This window comes from Pristiophorus japonicus, chromosome 13 (assembly GCF_044704955.1).
Source record: "Pristiophorus japonicus isolate sPriJap1 chromosome 13, sPriJap1.hap1, whole genome shotgun sequence".
NCBI classification, from domain to species: domain Eukaryota; kingdom Metazoa; phylum Chordata; class Chondrichthyes; family Pristiophoridae; genus Pristiophorus; species Pristiophorus japonicus.
Window position 1 is genome coordinate 147,458,501 of NC_091989.1, and position 14,498 is coordinate 147,472,998.

At 44.5% G+C, this 14,498-nt stretch overlaps 1 protein-coding gene across 3 annotated transcripts in view; it reads right to left on the reverse strand.

Moving 5' to 3' along the window:
- The window catches only part of ankrd27 (ankyrin repeat domain 27 (VPS9 domain)), a 105,833-nt gene that overhangs the window by 60,117 nt on the left and 31,218 nt on the right, over positions 1-14,498 (reverse strand). For all 3 annotated transcript variants that reach the window (XM_070898095.1, XM_070898094.1, XM_070898096.1), the window contains exons 11-13: positions 11,195-11,273; positions 6,938-7,070; positions 4,835-4,927 (exon numbers count right to left, since the gene is read on the reverse strand). In XM_070898095.1, coding sequence (XP_070754196.1) covers positions 4,835-4,927; positions 6,938-7,070; positions 11,195-11,273 — 305 coding nt within the window. The remainder of the gene's footprint in view (positions 1-4,834; positions 4,928-6,937; positions 7,071-11,194; positions 11,274-14,498) is intronic.

Here is a 14,498-nt window from a genome sequence, read left to right on the forward strand (position 1 = left end):
CTCTGGTTCTGCAGTGTTGTTGGTGAATCTACTTTTTACTTGGTCTACATGCCTCCGGCAGGTTTGGCCATTGTCCATTTGTACCACCAGTAGCCGGTTTCCTTCCTTGCCTGTTACTGTTCCTGCAAGCCATTTGGGACCACTGCCATAGTTTAGCACAAACACTTTGTCCCCTATCTCATTCCACCTCCCCCACGAATTTCGGTCATGGTACTCAGTCAGCTTACGGCGCTTTGCCTCAACGATTTCGTGCATGTCTGGGAGGATTAATGAGAGCCTTTAAAGTCCTTTTCATCAACAGTTGCGCAGGGGGGATCCCAGTCAATGAGTGCGGACGAGATCTGTATGCCAGCAGCAGTCGCGACAGGCTGGGACCTTGGATTTTAAGCATGCCTTGTTTAATGATTTGCACTGCTCTCTCCGCCTGGCCGTTGGAGGCCGGCTTGAACGGTGCCATCTTGACGTGGTCAAATATAAAGTCTTGGAATTCTGCGCTGGTGAAGCACGGACCATTGTCACTGACCAATATGTCAGGGATTCCGTGCGTTGCAAACATGGTTGTGAGGCTCTCCACAGTGGTGGAGGATGTGCTCGAGTTTAAAATGGTGCATTCGATCCACTTTGAAAATGCATCTACAACTACAAGGAACATTTTGCCCATGAATGGGCCCGCATAGTCTACGTGCACCCGCGACCACGGTTTAGTAGGCCAGGGCCAGGGGCTCCGTGGAGCCTCCCTGGGGGCATTGCTGAGTTGGGCACAAATGGTGCACCTTCAGACGCAGAGCTCCAGGTCTGCGTCAATACCAGGCCACCAGACGTGGGATCTGGCTATGGCCTTCATGAGAACGATCCCCGGGTGCTCGCGGTGGAGCTCCCAGACAAATGCCTCTCTGCCTCGCAGAGGCATGACTACTCGGCTGCCCCACATTAGGCCGTCTGCTTGTAGTGATAGCTCATGCATGCGCCTGTGAAAGGGTTTTAATTCTTCGGGGCAGGCATCGCAAGCCTCTGCCCAGTCACCGGTTAGGACACATCTTTTTACTAAGGATAACGTGGGGTCGCTGGCCGTCCAGGCTCTGATTTGGCGAGCCGTCATGGGCGAACCTGTGGACTCAAAGGCATTGATTGCCATGACTATCTCACAGTCCTGTTCGTTAGACCCTTCCGTGGTCGCCAGGGGTAGCCTGCTGAGCGCGTCAGCACAGTTATCTGTGCCTGGTCTGTGCCTTATGGTATAGTCGTAGGACGCCAGCATAAGTGCCCACCGTTGAATTCGCGCCGAGGCGTTGGCATTTATTGCCTTGCTCTTGGATAGGAGGGACGTGAGGGGCTTGTGGTCAGTTTCTAACGCGAACTTGGCCCTGAAAAGGTATTGGTGCATCTTTGTGACACCGTACACGCCCGTGAGCGCTTCCTTCTCTACCATTCCGTACCCGTGCTCCGTCCGCGAAAGTGACCTGGAGGCATAAACTATGGGTTGTAATTTGCCCGCACTATTGACATGTTGCAAAACGCACCCGGCCCCATACGCTGACGCATCACATGTGAGAACTAGCTTTTCACCTGGGTCAAAGAAAGTCAAAACACTGTTGGAACACAGAAGGTTGAGTGCCTTATTGAAGGCGCGTTCCTGGGCATCCCCCCAAAACCAATTGCACCCCTTTCTGAGTAGCATGTGGAGAGGCTCCAGCAGCGCGCTTAAGTTCTGCATAAAGTTCCCAAAGTAACTGAGTAGCCCGAGAAAGGCGCGCAGTTTTGAGACATTCCGGGGCCTGAGTGCCAGGCGAATTGCTTCTGTTTTGGACTCTGTTGGGCGGATTCCATCAGCGGCAATCCTTCTGCCCAAAAATTCAACCTCGGGTGCGAGAAACAGGCACTTGGATTTCTTGACTCGTAGGCCTACCCGATCCAACCGCTTTAGTACTTCCTCCAAATTACGGAGATGGGAGTCGGTGTCCCTGCCCGTGATAAGTACGTAATCTTGAAATACAATCGTCCCCGGGATGGACTTGAGCAGACTCTCCATGTTGCGCCGGAATATGGCAGCTGCCGACCTGATGTCGAATGGGCATCGATTGTACATGAAAAGGCCTTGATGTGTGTTGATGGTGGTGAGTAGCTTGGATTCCTCGGTCAATTCTTGCATCATATATGCAGAAGTGAGGTCTAATTTTGAGAAAAGTTTACCTCCAGCCAATGTGGCAAATAAGTCCTCCGCTCTGGGCAGCGGGTACTGGTCCTGTAGGGAGACTCGGTTTATGGTAAATTTGTAGTCCCCATAGATTCGTACAGATCCATCAGGCTTCATGACTGGGATGATGGGACTTGCCCAGTCGCTAAATTCCATAGGTGATATAATGCCTTCCCGCAGAAGCTTGTCTAGTTTGTGTTCAATCTTTTCCCTCATCACATAGGGTACAGCTCTGGCCTTGTGATGGACCGGTCTAGCATCCTGTGTGATGTAGATTTTGACTTTGGCCCCTTTGAAAGTGCCCACACCTGGCTGAAAGAGATGTTCAAATCGCTTTATAACTGTTGAGCAGGAGTTCCGTTCCTCTCATGACATGGCATGGACATCATCCTATTTCCAGTTTAGTTTTGCCAGCCAGCTTCTACCCAGCAGTGCTGGGGGGTCTCCGGGGACAATCCACAGGGGAAGTTGGTTCACTGTCCCTTTGTGTGTGACAGAGAGCATGGCGCTGCCGAGGACTGGTACTATTTCTTTGGTATTAGGTCCTTAGTGTGGTGTCGACCCTTGTGAGTTTTGGTCTGTCTCTTATGTGGCCACAGTTGTTCAAATTGTTGAGCGCCCATGAGAGATTGACTCGCTCCCATATCCAGCTCCATGTTGACAGATATCCCGTTGAGTAGGATCCTCATCATTATAGGAGGCGTCCTGTTGTAGGAGCAGCGGCCATTGACCGTGTTGACCCGCTGTACACCAGTGTCCCGGGTACTGTCCCCACCATCTTCTGGTCCGCTTTCCGACCCATCTGATTCGTATACCAGCAGAGCTGCCGTTTTTTTGCACATGCGGGCCAAATGCCCTGTATATTCACAATTTCTGCAAACAGCCTGCTGAAATCGACATCCCCTTGCCGAGTGCCCACCCCCACACCTCCAGCACAGACCTGTTCCATTGTTCAAAGAGTTTCCAAAGAATGAGCTGCGTCTGGCTGATCTCTCTTGAGCTTCTGTCAGTTTGTAGTTGATTGCTCGCATTGTGGGTTGATGAGGTGTGAACGGCCGTTCCTATGTCCTTGATGGCTTCTGCCTGCTGTCGAGAATCTGTTCTCCCGGTTTTGTCTGTGTGTGGGGGTAGCAGCTGGTTTAGTGCTGTGAACTTCTTGTTCCAATATTTTGTTAGTTGTCGTACCTGCATTGTAAATCAACCTCGTTTCTTCTTTCCCTACCAAGAATGTCTGTGCAACCAGTGCTGCTGCCTCTAAGGTCAGGTTCTTGGTCTCTATGAGCTTTCGGAATATGCCTGCGTGGCCTATTCCTTCAATGAAAAAGTTTCTCAGCATTTCTCTCCTCAGTTCATCGGAGAACTCACATAAACTAGCCAACCTTCCGCCACGAAGTCGGGTATGCTCTGGCCCACACAGCGTCTGTAGTTGTAGAACCTGTGTCTGGCCATGTGTAGGCTGCTCGCTGGCTTCAGGTGGTTTCTTACCAATGTGCTCAATTCTTCAAACGACTTGCTTGCTGGTTTCTCGGGTGCCAACAGATCCTTCATTAAAGCGTATGTTTTCGAGCCACAGCTGGTCAAGAGATGGGCTCTTCTCTTGTCTGCCTTATCGTCGCCTAACCAGTCTTTGGTTACAAAGCTTTGCTGGAGCCTTTCTATAAAGTCCTCCCAATTGTCTCCCGCATTGTACTTTTCATCTGATCCGTTGTTCGCCATTCTGTCGATTCTATAATCCCGTAACCCGTCGCCACTGTAAAGTCCTGTCCCCTCAGTACAGATTCACACGAGGCATGTAGTGAAGTCAAGGTCACTCCGGACCTGCACCTTTATTTCACAGCTCTGGAATGCTGCACTTGCCTGAGACCTGCCCTTATATACCTGTCTCTTGCAAGTGCACCCCTGGTGGTAAGGTATGCTGGTGGTTACAGGTCATATCTTATTACAGTCATGTATAGCATGTTAGGATACAGTTATATATAATAATGTAAGATACATGACAAGCACCACCACAGGACAATTCTTAAAATGAGCTTGCGGATGGCTATACAACAAAAGCACATCTTCTACAGCTATAGTGCAATTTGTTTGCTGGAATACGGGTGGAGGCTGATTACAACATTCTCACTTCCCTATTCTACCACGAAAACATTTGAATGTTCATTATAACCATTTTACAAATAAATGGTTTCATATAAGAAGCTTCGATTGCATACGTCAGTGTAAAAACCTTTAACGCTAATCACACAGTTATCATATGGGGTTCAAGTTAAAAAATCTCAATCAAGAAACTGCTACAATTAATAATGCATAACTGAGACATTTGTTCCTTCAACTGCTTTAATAATATTTGGAAATAAATATATAATTTTCTCATTAAGACTTTAAATACCCAAGTTTTGTACTGCAGACAATACAAGTAATTTTAACCACAAAAGATTCATTCTGAATATGAAATTTCTGATCACCTTTAAAAACAGTATCTGTGGAAAAATCTGATTTTTATGTAGCTACCACATTACGCATTTAATAATTTTCGTATTTACTATTCACACAGCCATTAGACAGTCCAAAACACTTCAAAATCAATTGCCAGATTTGATTTCTATCAAATGGTTGCATACAGAAAGAATTCAGATTTACCTCAAACAAAAAATCGATTGGAGCTGCAGACAGCTGGGACAGCAAGTTCATCCTCTCTCTAAAAAATACTTTATCATTTAGTTCTCCTGATCCCTATGAAAAAAGGATGATTAAAAATAAATGTTTATTTCATAGCAATGCAATCTGTATTACAATCTATAAAAGGTAACAATTTTTGTTGTGTAATTCATATCCGATGTAATACGTCGTGTACTCAACTAAAAAACACAAAGCACAAACTAAAAACTGGACAGGACACCTGCTGTGCAACATAAATCTCAACTCCAGTGAGAACCCCAGAGCTTGAAATATTCAAGCCACTCACTGCAGTAAAAAGGTTAGCATTACAGCACATTATTAGGATAACAGATCCTACTGCTCAATCACTTTTATGCTACATTTTTCCTGAAAGTACAAAGTAGGTGTTCAAATTTAGAACTAAAAATGACTTTGTTTGCTTTAAAACCTACATAAAAGATGCAGGATAGATTACTCAAGAGCAGTTAAGCTGCTGGAAATTTTGCTTTACTTGGTTAACAGTTGTAAATGATCAAAAACAAGACAAATGAAAATAATACATTAAGAAAAAATTCAGACTGTTTACTTCTGCCACATACATCTATACATATTATCACGTTGAATTTATTCAAATGTAAATTTATTTGGTTGCTAATTTTTAAACATTTCTACAGTTGGATGATTAATTCATATGGTGAGAAAATTTACAATAATAAATCCTGTATGATGCACCCATCACCTCACAATCTGCAAGTCAAACATCAACAGAAATGCATGGGGTAATTTTATGATTTTGCGTTCCTAGCATAGACCTTTGTCTGCTAAGAGCACATAATTGTGATCCCCACAATTTTCCGCCCATTAATTTTTGATAGACAGAAAATCATGAGCACCGTCCCTCTCATTTCCTGGTATTCGTTCCGGCAGAAGATGGGTGCTCGGAGCATGATTTGGTAATATTATCCCTGTAGTTACGTTGGCTGTGGATACAACCCTTGTACTTATATTGGATTGCAGCCTCACGAGACTTTTATTTTTTTTATTATAAATGCATGCCTCACTCACAAAACTAAATAAAATCTTGAAATAGAAATATCAGGAAAATAATTTATAACATCATGTGAAAGAAATAGAACTGCTACCCCCAGACAAGTATTTAATCACTTCAAAAGGAGGTTTTCTTGGGCTCTTACACCACTGGCAAACATTTTCCCCAATAGTGAGCTTAGACTGTCTGTAAAGTCAGCGAGAAGAGCAGGTGGTGACAGCAGAAATACACGGCAGCAACAGGGGGGAAAACGGGGTAGGAGTTATGGCTGAGGAAGGCCAAGCTTGGAGCTAACCATATGTTCAAGTCAACCAATCAGCCGCAAGTTTCCAGGATGCTTAAACTAAGGGATCATGGCATAAATCATTTTAAGTAGATGAAATTGCGCTGAAAATGCCATTGAAAGTAGCAATTTTTAGCGTGACAGCTAAGCTGGTGGGGGGGGGGGGGGGGAGAAAGAGAAGCATAATGCTTACAGAATGTGGACCCATATACAAGATTTTTAATAGAGAGATATTTCAAAAAGGACAGATGCTTCATAGCATAGACATACCAAATCAATTTATTAAGGTCTCATCAACTTTGAATGCAACCATGGTGACTATGCTATCTCTACAGCATTCATGAAAATGGATCAGCAACTTGGAGCAGATAATCACAACTTGGAAAGTCAATTACTGGTCTCGTGTATGTTCAGTATGAGGGGCAGATTAAAAGGGTGATCCGATAAAGTGCAAAAAAACTTCCAATGATGGTGTTTATCTTCTGGACCATTTCATTAAGCTCAGTAACCTCTGAATGTAAAAGCCACCCTTTTCAATGCATTGGTCTAAAGTACAAAATCATTTGAATATACTATTTAAATCATAGTTAGCACAATCCAGAACTGGTCTTGAAAAGTTAATTGTCTAAATTACATTACATCTATTTTCTATAATTTATAAAGCCCTGCAGATGCACACACTTCCTAAACAGAAAAGTGTAAAATGAAAGCCATGGATTGATAGATCTTTCAATAATGTATAAAAGGTTCTTACAGGCTGACCAAGAGTCAGGTTGCCCTGGTGAATATACTCTACTGCAGCCTCGAAGGAAGTTAGACAATATCCCAGCTCATCCTTTACTGCACTGCAAAATCTAAAATTCTTGATATAACTGAGATTGGCCAGCCTGTAATGAGAAAAACATTTATATAAACATTTTGTAATAGATTTTTGCTATCACATACAAGATATTGATTGTATGTTTCAACAAATGCAACAACTATTCTCACAACAACTTTGAAGCAGTTTAATATTTTGAGGGGGAGAAATTGGCCTGGTTTGCACCTCCTGTTAGCCAGTAACAGGACGCTAAGGGGTTACTGACCGGGCGCAGCAAAGTCACCGCTGCCCATGAATTTCCCTGGTGATTTTACGCTGGTGCTAAGACTTACCGCCTCGATCTCTTGCGCAATGTAGATCGTGGTATCATCCTGTGCGCAGCACGCTGGATGTAATATTCGGCTTCTGCCCGCAGTAGCATCGCCAGGCATCAACAACGGCAGCAGTAGGAGGCATTGTCACTTCAGTTGGCCGCTTGGGGAGCGATATTTAAAGATAGTGGTGGTCAGGTAGGCCAAAATTTATGCATGTCCCCATTCTGGTGCCTCCTGCTTTCTTTTGCCCCTGCTCTCTTAGAATGTTTGGGGCTGCTATGCACATAATGCAGGTGCTGTCGCCCAACAAATAGAGCTAGCAGAATTCATTCAAAACAGCATTGGCCCTTTCCTTTAAGGGAGGGAAGGAGCCAATAAAGATGACAGTGCTGCCCCGAACATGAACTTATTAAATGGCGGAGCAGGCTCGAGGGGCCGTATGGCCTACTCCTGCTCCTATTGCTTATGTTATGTTCTTATAAGTCCCCAGGCCTGGATGAAATACATCCCAGGCTGTTGAGCGAGGTAAAAGAGGAAATAGCAGAGGGCTTACCCATCATTTTCCAGTCCTCTTTGGATTTGGGCATGGTGCCAGAGGACTGGAGGATTGCTAATGTGGTACCCTTGTTTAAGAAGGGAGAAAGGGATAGGCCGAGTAATTACAAACCCATCAGCCTAACCTCAGTGGTGTGAAAATTACTGAAAAAAATCCTGAAAGACAGGATAAATCTGCATTTGGAAAGGCTGGATTAATTAGGGACAGTCAGCACAGATTTGTTAAGGGAAAATGGTGCTTGACTAACCAGACTGAATTTTTTGAGGAAGTAACCAGGAGGGTCGATGAGGGCAGTGCGTATGATGTAGTGTATACGGACTTTAGCAAAGCTTTTTAGCAAAGCAGTCCCACATGGTAGACTGGTCACGAAGGTTGAAGCCCATGGAATCCAGAGCAAAGTGGCAAGTTGGAGCCAAAATTGGCATAGAGGTAGGAAGAAAAGGGAATGGTTGATGGATGTTTGTGTGACTGGAAGGATGTTTCCAGTGAGGTTCCACAGCGCTCCGTTCTGGGTCCCTTGCTTTTTATGGGATACATCAATGATCTAGATTTGAATATAGTGAGTATGAATAAGAAATTTGCAGATGACACTAAAATTGGTTGTGTGGTTGATAATGACGAGGAAAATCATGGACTGCAGGAGGATATCAATCTACTGATCAGGTGGGCAGAGCAGTGGCAAATGTAATTTAATTTGGAGAAGTGTGGGGTAATGCACTTGGGGAAGGCTAATAAGGAAAGGGTATACACATTAAGCAGTAGGCCACTTAAAAATGTAGATGAACAAAGGGACCTTGGAGTGCTTGTCCACAGATCCATGAAAGTAGCAGGCCAGGTGGTTAAGGTGGTTAAGAAGGTACATGGAATGCTTGCCTTTATTGGCCGAGGCATAGAATATAAGAGTAGGGAGGTTATGTTTAAGTTGTGTAATACTTTGGTTAAGCCACAGCTGGAGTACTGCGTGCAGTTCTGGTCACCGTATTATAGGAAGGATGTGATTGCATTAGAGAGGGTGCAGAGGAGATTTAATAGGATGCTGCCTGGAATGGAGAATCTTAGCTATGAGGACAGATTGGATAGGCTGAGTTTGTTCTCATTGAAACAGAGGAGGCCGAGAGGAAACCTCATTGAGGTGTACAAAATTTTGAGGGGCCTGCATATAGTGGATAGCAAGGGCCTATTTCCCTTGGTGGAGGAGTCATAGTTTTAAGGTGGTTGGTGGAAGGTTCAGAGGGGATTGGAGGGGAGGCTTCTTCACGCAGTGGGTTGTGGGGGTCTGGAACTCACTGCCTGGGAGGATGGTTGATTTAGAAACCCTCACCACATTTACAAGGTGCTTGGATGGGTACTTGAAGTGCCGTAACCTGCAGGGTTACGGACCTAGAGCTGGTAAGTGGGATTAGACTGGATAACCACTCGTTGGCTGGCGCAGATACAATGGTAAGTACTGCAGTGAATCGAAAATGGCCAGGGTGATTTCCTGGATAGTTTCGATAGCCTGGATGAGTCAGAGAGCAATTTTCCCAGATTTTTTTCCCTCAATTGGCTTGGGTTTTTAATCTAGTTTTTGCCTCTCCCAGGAGATTTCATGGCTCCGGTTGGGGTGGTGTGTAGTGTTTCAGTGCAAGGGGTGTTGCAGTTGTGTGGGGTGGACTGGTTGGGCCGGGTGCTCTTTGCCTTTCCGCCATTGTTCATTGGTTTATATGTAACCTTCAGGGCTGCTGACCGAGGACCGCGTGGCTCTTTGGCGGCCATTGCGGACACAATGGGCCGAAATGACCTCCTTCTGCGCTGTAGATTTCTATGTTTCTAATCATAGCCAGAAAATAATTTGCAATGGCTTCTCTTCCCACTCCTGCATCGTTACTTCTGGTGTCTCCCAAGGACCTATCCTTGGCCCCCTCCTATTTCTCATCTATATGCTGCCCCTTGGCGACATCATCCGAAAACACGTCAGTTTCCACAAGCAATGTTACGGAGGTGGAAACAGGCGGTTTTAATTATGTGGCTGACGACACCCAAGTTCTACCTCACCACCACCTCTCTCGACCCCTCCATGGTCTCTAAATTGTCAGACTGCTTATCCGATATCCAGTACTGGAGGAGCAGAAATTTTCTCCAATTGAATATTGGGAAGATTGAAGCCATTGTCTTAGGTCCCCGCCACAAACTGCGTTTCCTAGCCACTAACTCCATCCCTCTCCCTAGCATCCATCGGAGGCTGAACCAGACTGTTAGCAACCTCGATGTCATATTTGACCCTGAAATGAGCTCCTGGCCAGATAACTAAAACCGCCTATTTCCACCTCCGTAACATTGTCCGTCTCCGCCCCTGCCTCAGCTCATCTGCAGCTGAAACCCTTTTCCATGCCTTTGTTACCTCTAGACTTGACTACTCCAAAGCACTTCAGGCTGGCCTCCCACATTCTACCCTAAGTAAATTTGAGGTAATCCAAAAATCTGCAGCCCATGTCCTAACTCGCACCAAGTCCCGCTCACCCATCACCCCTGTGCTCGCTGACCTACATTAGTCCCCAGTTAAGCAACGGCTTGATTTCAAAATTCTCACCCTTGTTTACTAATCCCTCCATGGCCTCACCCCTCCCTATCTCTATAATCTCCTTCAGCCTCACAACCACCCCCCTCCCCCCTCACCAGAGATGTCTGCACTCCTCAAATTCTACCCTCTTGAGCATTCTTGATCGATGGTTGAGCAATTACAGTGGCCGTGCCTTCAGCTGCCAAGGCCCCAAGCTCTGGAACTCCCTCCCTAAACCTATCCACCTCTCTTTCCTCCTTTAAGACGCTTCTTTAAACCTACCTCTTTTACCAAGCTTTTGGTCATCTGCCGTAATTTCTTCCTATGTGGCTCGGTGTCAAATTTATTTGTTTTGTCTTAAAACACTCCTGTGAAGCGCCTTGGGACGTTTTACTGCATTAAAGACGCTATATAAATACAATTTGTTGATGTAAGAGTCACTTTTCTGCATGTAGCAAGTTTGTTATATTTCATATTAATTTTGTCTCTGCTTCTAACTCAAATGGCAAAATTCAAAACATTTTTTAAAAACCTCAGCAGTGCAGAGGGACTAGTACACTATATGGCAAGTAGGCATCAGTAATGAACAATGTATATATGGGATTGGAGAATCTACTATGTCTTAGGTCAGAGATGCAAAAAAAAAGTAACTTGCAAAAGAAAGAATATTTTTCTAGAAAACACATGGAGAATGTAAGTACAATGAAATATGCAATGCTTTACTCCCCAAACTTGTTAACACTGACAGATCATTATTTTAGTATGAATATTCATAATCTTACCAGTTAGGGATCTCTGTTTTGACTAGTAAATAAAGCAGAACAGGCAGCAGATCATCAGCAGACATAGAATGCAAATTAACTGAAAATAGAAAACAAATATTGTATAATCTAGCTTGATAAATACGCAGCAATCAGACATATTCTGGGCCAGTATTTTTGGAGACTCGCATCATTGTAATGGCACATGTAGATCACAGGACTCGTTTTAGTCTAAAAGTCCCAGGAAATTAGTGACTGACACCATTATTTACATCACGCTGTAATTTCCTGGGAGTTTCACCCCCGCCCCAGTTTCCCCTCGCCAAAACAGTTAATTATCATAGCTTCTCCACACCCCCATTAAAATCAATAGTGACCATGAATTTGCACTGCCGTGATTTTAAACAATCTAAGAGACCGTGGCAAAGAAATCCAAAGTTTATTTTTTTTCACAAACTTCTCCCAGTGATAATGATAAAAGTAAATTGTATAATTAGCATTTGCAAATACTATTAGTTTAGGTTGATTTCTGAATGTTTGCAGAGTCTTGGAAACCAAAGGCTCTATGGCTATTACTATTCTAAAGAATAACTCTTAAAGCTGCAGTAAATCCATTTTGAAACAATGTATGCCAACCTTGCTGTTCCAACGATCATAGTACTTCATTGGTGGGAAAAGCACAAATATGCTAGCAACAGCACACTTACTGGCATACCTTTTGTAACATTTTCTTTATCATTTATTTGAATCATCCAGACCAATTTGATTAAATGAAATACATGTATCCCATTAACCAATTTATTTATTCATTGCTTTTCGACTACAATCAATCACAATGCATGAAGTAATGTGGGTGCATTATAGGGATCGGTATAGTTCTGTTGTCAGATTTCAAAGATAACAGCACCAGGCTAAACACCTATTTGTAAGCATGTAAAGTTATCTATATAGGATATCTATATTAAATCTGTAGTTTATCTCATTATATTTATTATGGATTGATTTTCTGATAAATGTATAACTTTTTTCATGTTAAATTCTCAAGAAATATACTGGAGCACATGAAGTATCAAATTCAGCTTGACATTCTAGTGCACACACATAAAAATGAACTAAATGTGTATTTCTTTTTAATTCGTTCACGGGATATGAGAATCACTGGCAAGGCCAGCATTTATTGCCCATCCTTAATTACCCTTTAGAAGGTGGTGAGCCGCCTTCTTGAATCGCTGCAGTGTGGTGAAGGTACTCCCACAGTGCTGTTATGGAGGGAGTTCCAGGATTTTGACCCAGCAACAATGAAGGAATGGCGATATACTTCCTAGACAGGACAGTGTTTAACTTAGAGTAGAATTTGCAGGTGATGTTGTTCCCATGTGCCTGCTGCTTTGTCCTTCTCGGTAGTAGAGGTCACGGGCTTGGGAGGTGCTGGTAAAGAAGTCTTGGTGAGTTACTGCAGTGCATCTTGTAGATGATACATACTGCAGCCACGGTGGTGGAGGGAGTGAATGTTTAAGGGGGTGAATGGGATGCAAATCAAGTGGATGGTGTCAAGCTTCTTGAGTGCTGTTAGAGCTGCACTCATCCAGGCAGTGGCAAGTACTACATCGCACTCCTAACTTGTGCCTTGTAAATGGTGGAAAGGCTTTGTGGAATCCAGAGGCGAGACACTCACCACAGAATACCCAGCCTCTGACCTGCTCTTATGGCCACAGTATATGTGTGGCTGGTCCAGTTAAGTTTGGTGACCCCCAGGATGTTGATGGTGGGGGATTCAGCAATGGTAATGCCATTGAATGTCAGGGGCAGTGGTTAGACTCTCACTTGTTAGAGATAGTCATTGCCTGGCACTTGTGGTGTGAATGTTACTTGCCACATCAGCCTGCGCCTCAATGTCATCCAGGTCTTGCTGCTTGCGGGCATGTACTGCTTCATTATCTCAGGAGTTGCGTATGGCACTGAACACTGTGCAGTCATCAGCGAACATCCCTACTTTTGACCTTATGAAGGTGGCAAGGTCATTGATGAAGCAGCTGAAGATGGTTGGGCACTGCCCTGAGGAACTCCTGCAGCGATTGTAGGAGTGGACTCCTTGATATAAGGAATCGACACCCCTGCCGTTCGTATAACGACCACGGAATCAATCAGACGAAACCTTCAGTACAATTAGTTTATTCGAGCATATGCAAGGGAAAAGTTCAAACGTGAACTTTTTCAGAACAATGGTTCCCACCCACAATGATACAACAAACCGAAGTGTGTGCCTCTCCCACAAAAGCACCCTCCAAATACTGATAAGCCCTATAACCTGGACCATACATCAGATTAGTTCACTACCTTCAGCATACCTGTAGTGACCATCTAACTGTCTGTTCTTTGCTGCTACAACTCTATACGTCTACAGTGATGTCCTGAGGCCGAGATGATTGATCTCAAACCATAACCATCTTCTTTTGTGCTAGGTATGACTCCAGCCAGTGGAGAGTTTTCCTCCGGATTGCCATTGACTTCAGTTTTACTAGGGCGCCTGGTTGCCATACATGGTCAACTGCTGCCTTGATGAAGGGCAATCACTCTCGCCTCACCTCTGGAATTCAGCTCCTTTTTCCATGTTTGGACCAAGGCAGTAATGAGGTCTGGAGCTGAGTGTTCCGGGCGAAACCCAAACTGGGCATCGGTGAACAGGTTATTGGGAAGTAAGTGGCCCTTGATAGCACTGTCTATGATTCCTTCCATCGCTTTGCTGATGATTGAGAGTAGACTGACGGGGTGGTAATTGGTCAGATTGGATTTGTCCTGCTTTTTGTGGACAGGACATACTAGGCAGTTTTCCACATTGTCAGATAGATACCAGTATTGTAGCTGTATTGAAACAGCTTGGCTAGCGATGCGGCTAGCTCTAGAGCACAAGTCTTCAGCTCAGCAGCTGGGATGTTGTCTGAGCCCATAGCCATTGCTGTATCTAGTGCACTCAGCCATTTCTTGATATCACGCGGAGTGAATCGAATTGGCTGAAGACTGGCTTTAATGATGGTGGGGGCCTCAGGGAGGAGGCCTCAGGGAGGAGGCCGAGATAGATCATCCACTCGGCACTTCCGGCTGTAGATGGTTGCAAATGCTTCTGCACACGTGTTGGGCCCCATCATTGAGGATGGGGTATTCATGGAGCCTCCTCCTCCCACTGGTTATCTAATGGTTCACCAACATTCACGACTGGATGTGGCAAGACTGCAGAGCTTTGATCTGATCCATTGATTGTGGGATCACTTAGCACTATCTATAACATGTTGCTTCTGCTTTTTAGCATGCATGCATTTTTAAGTAC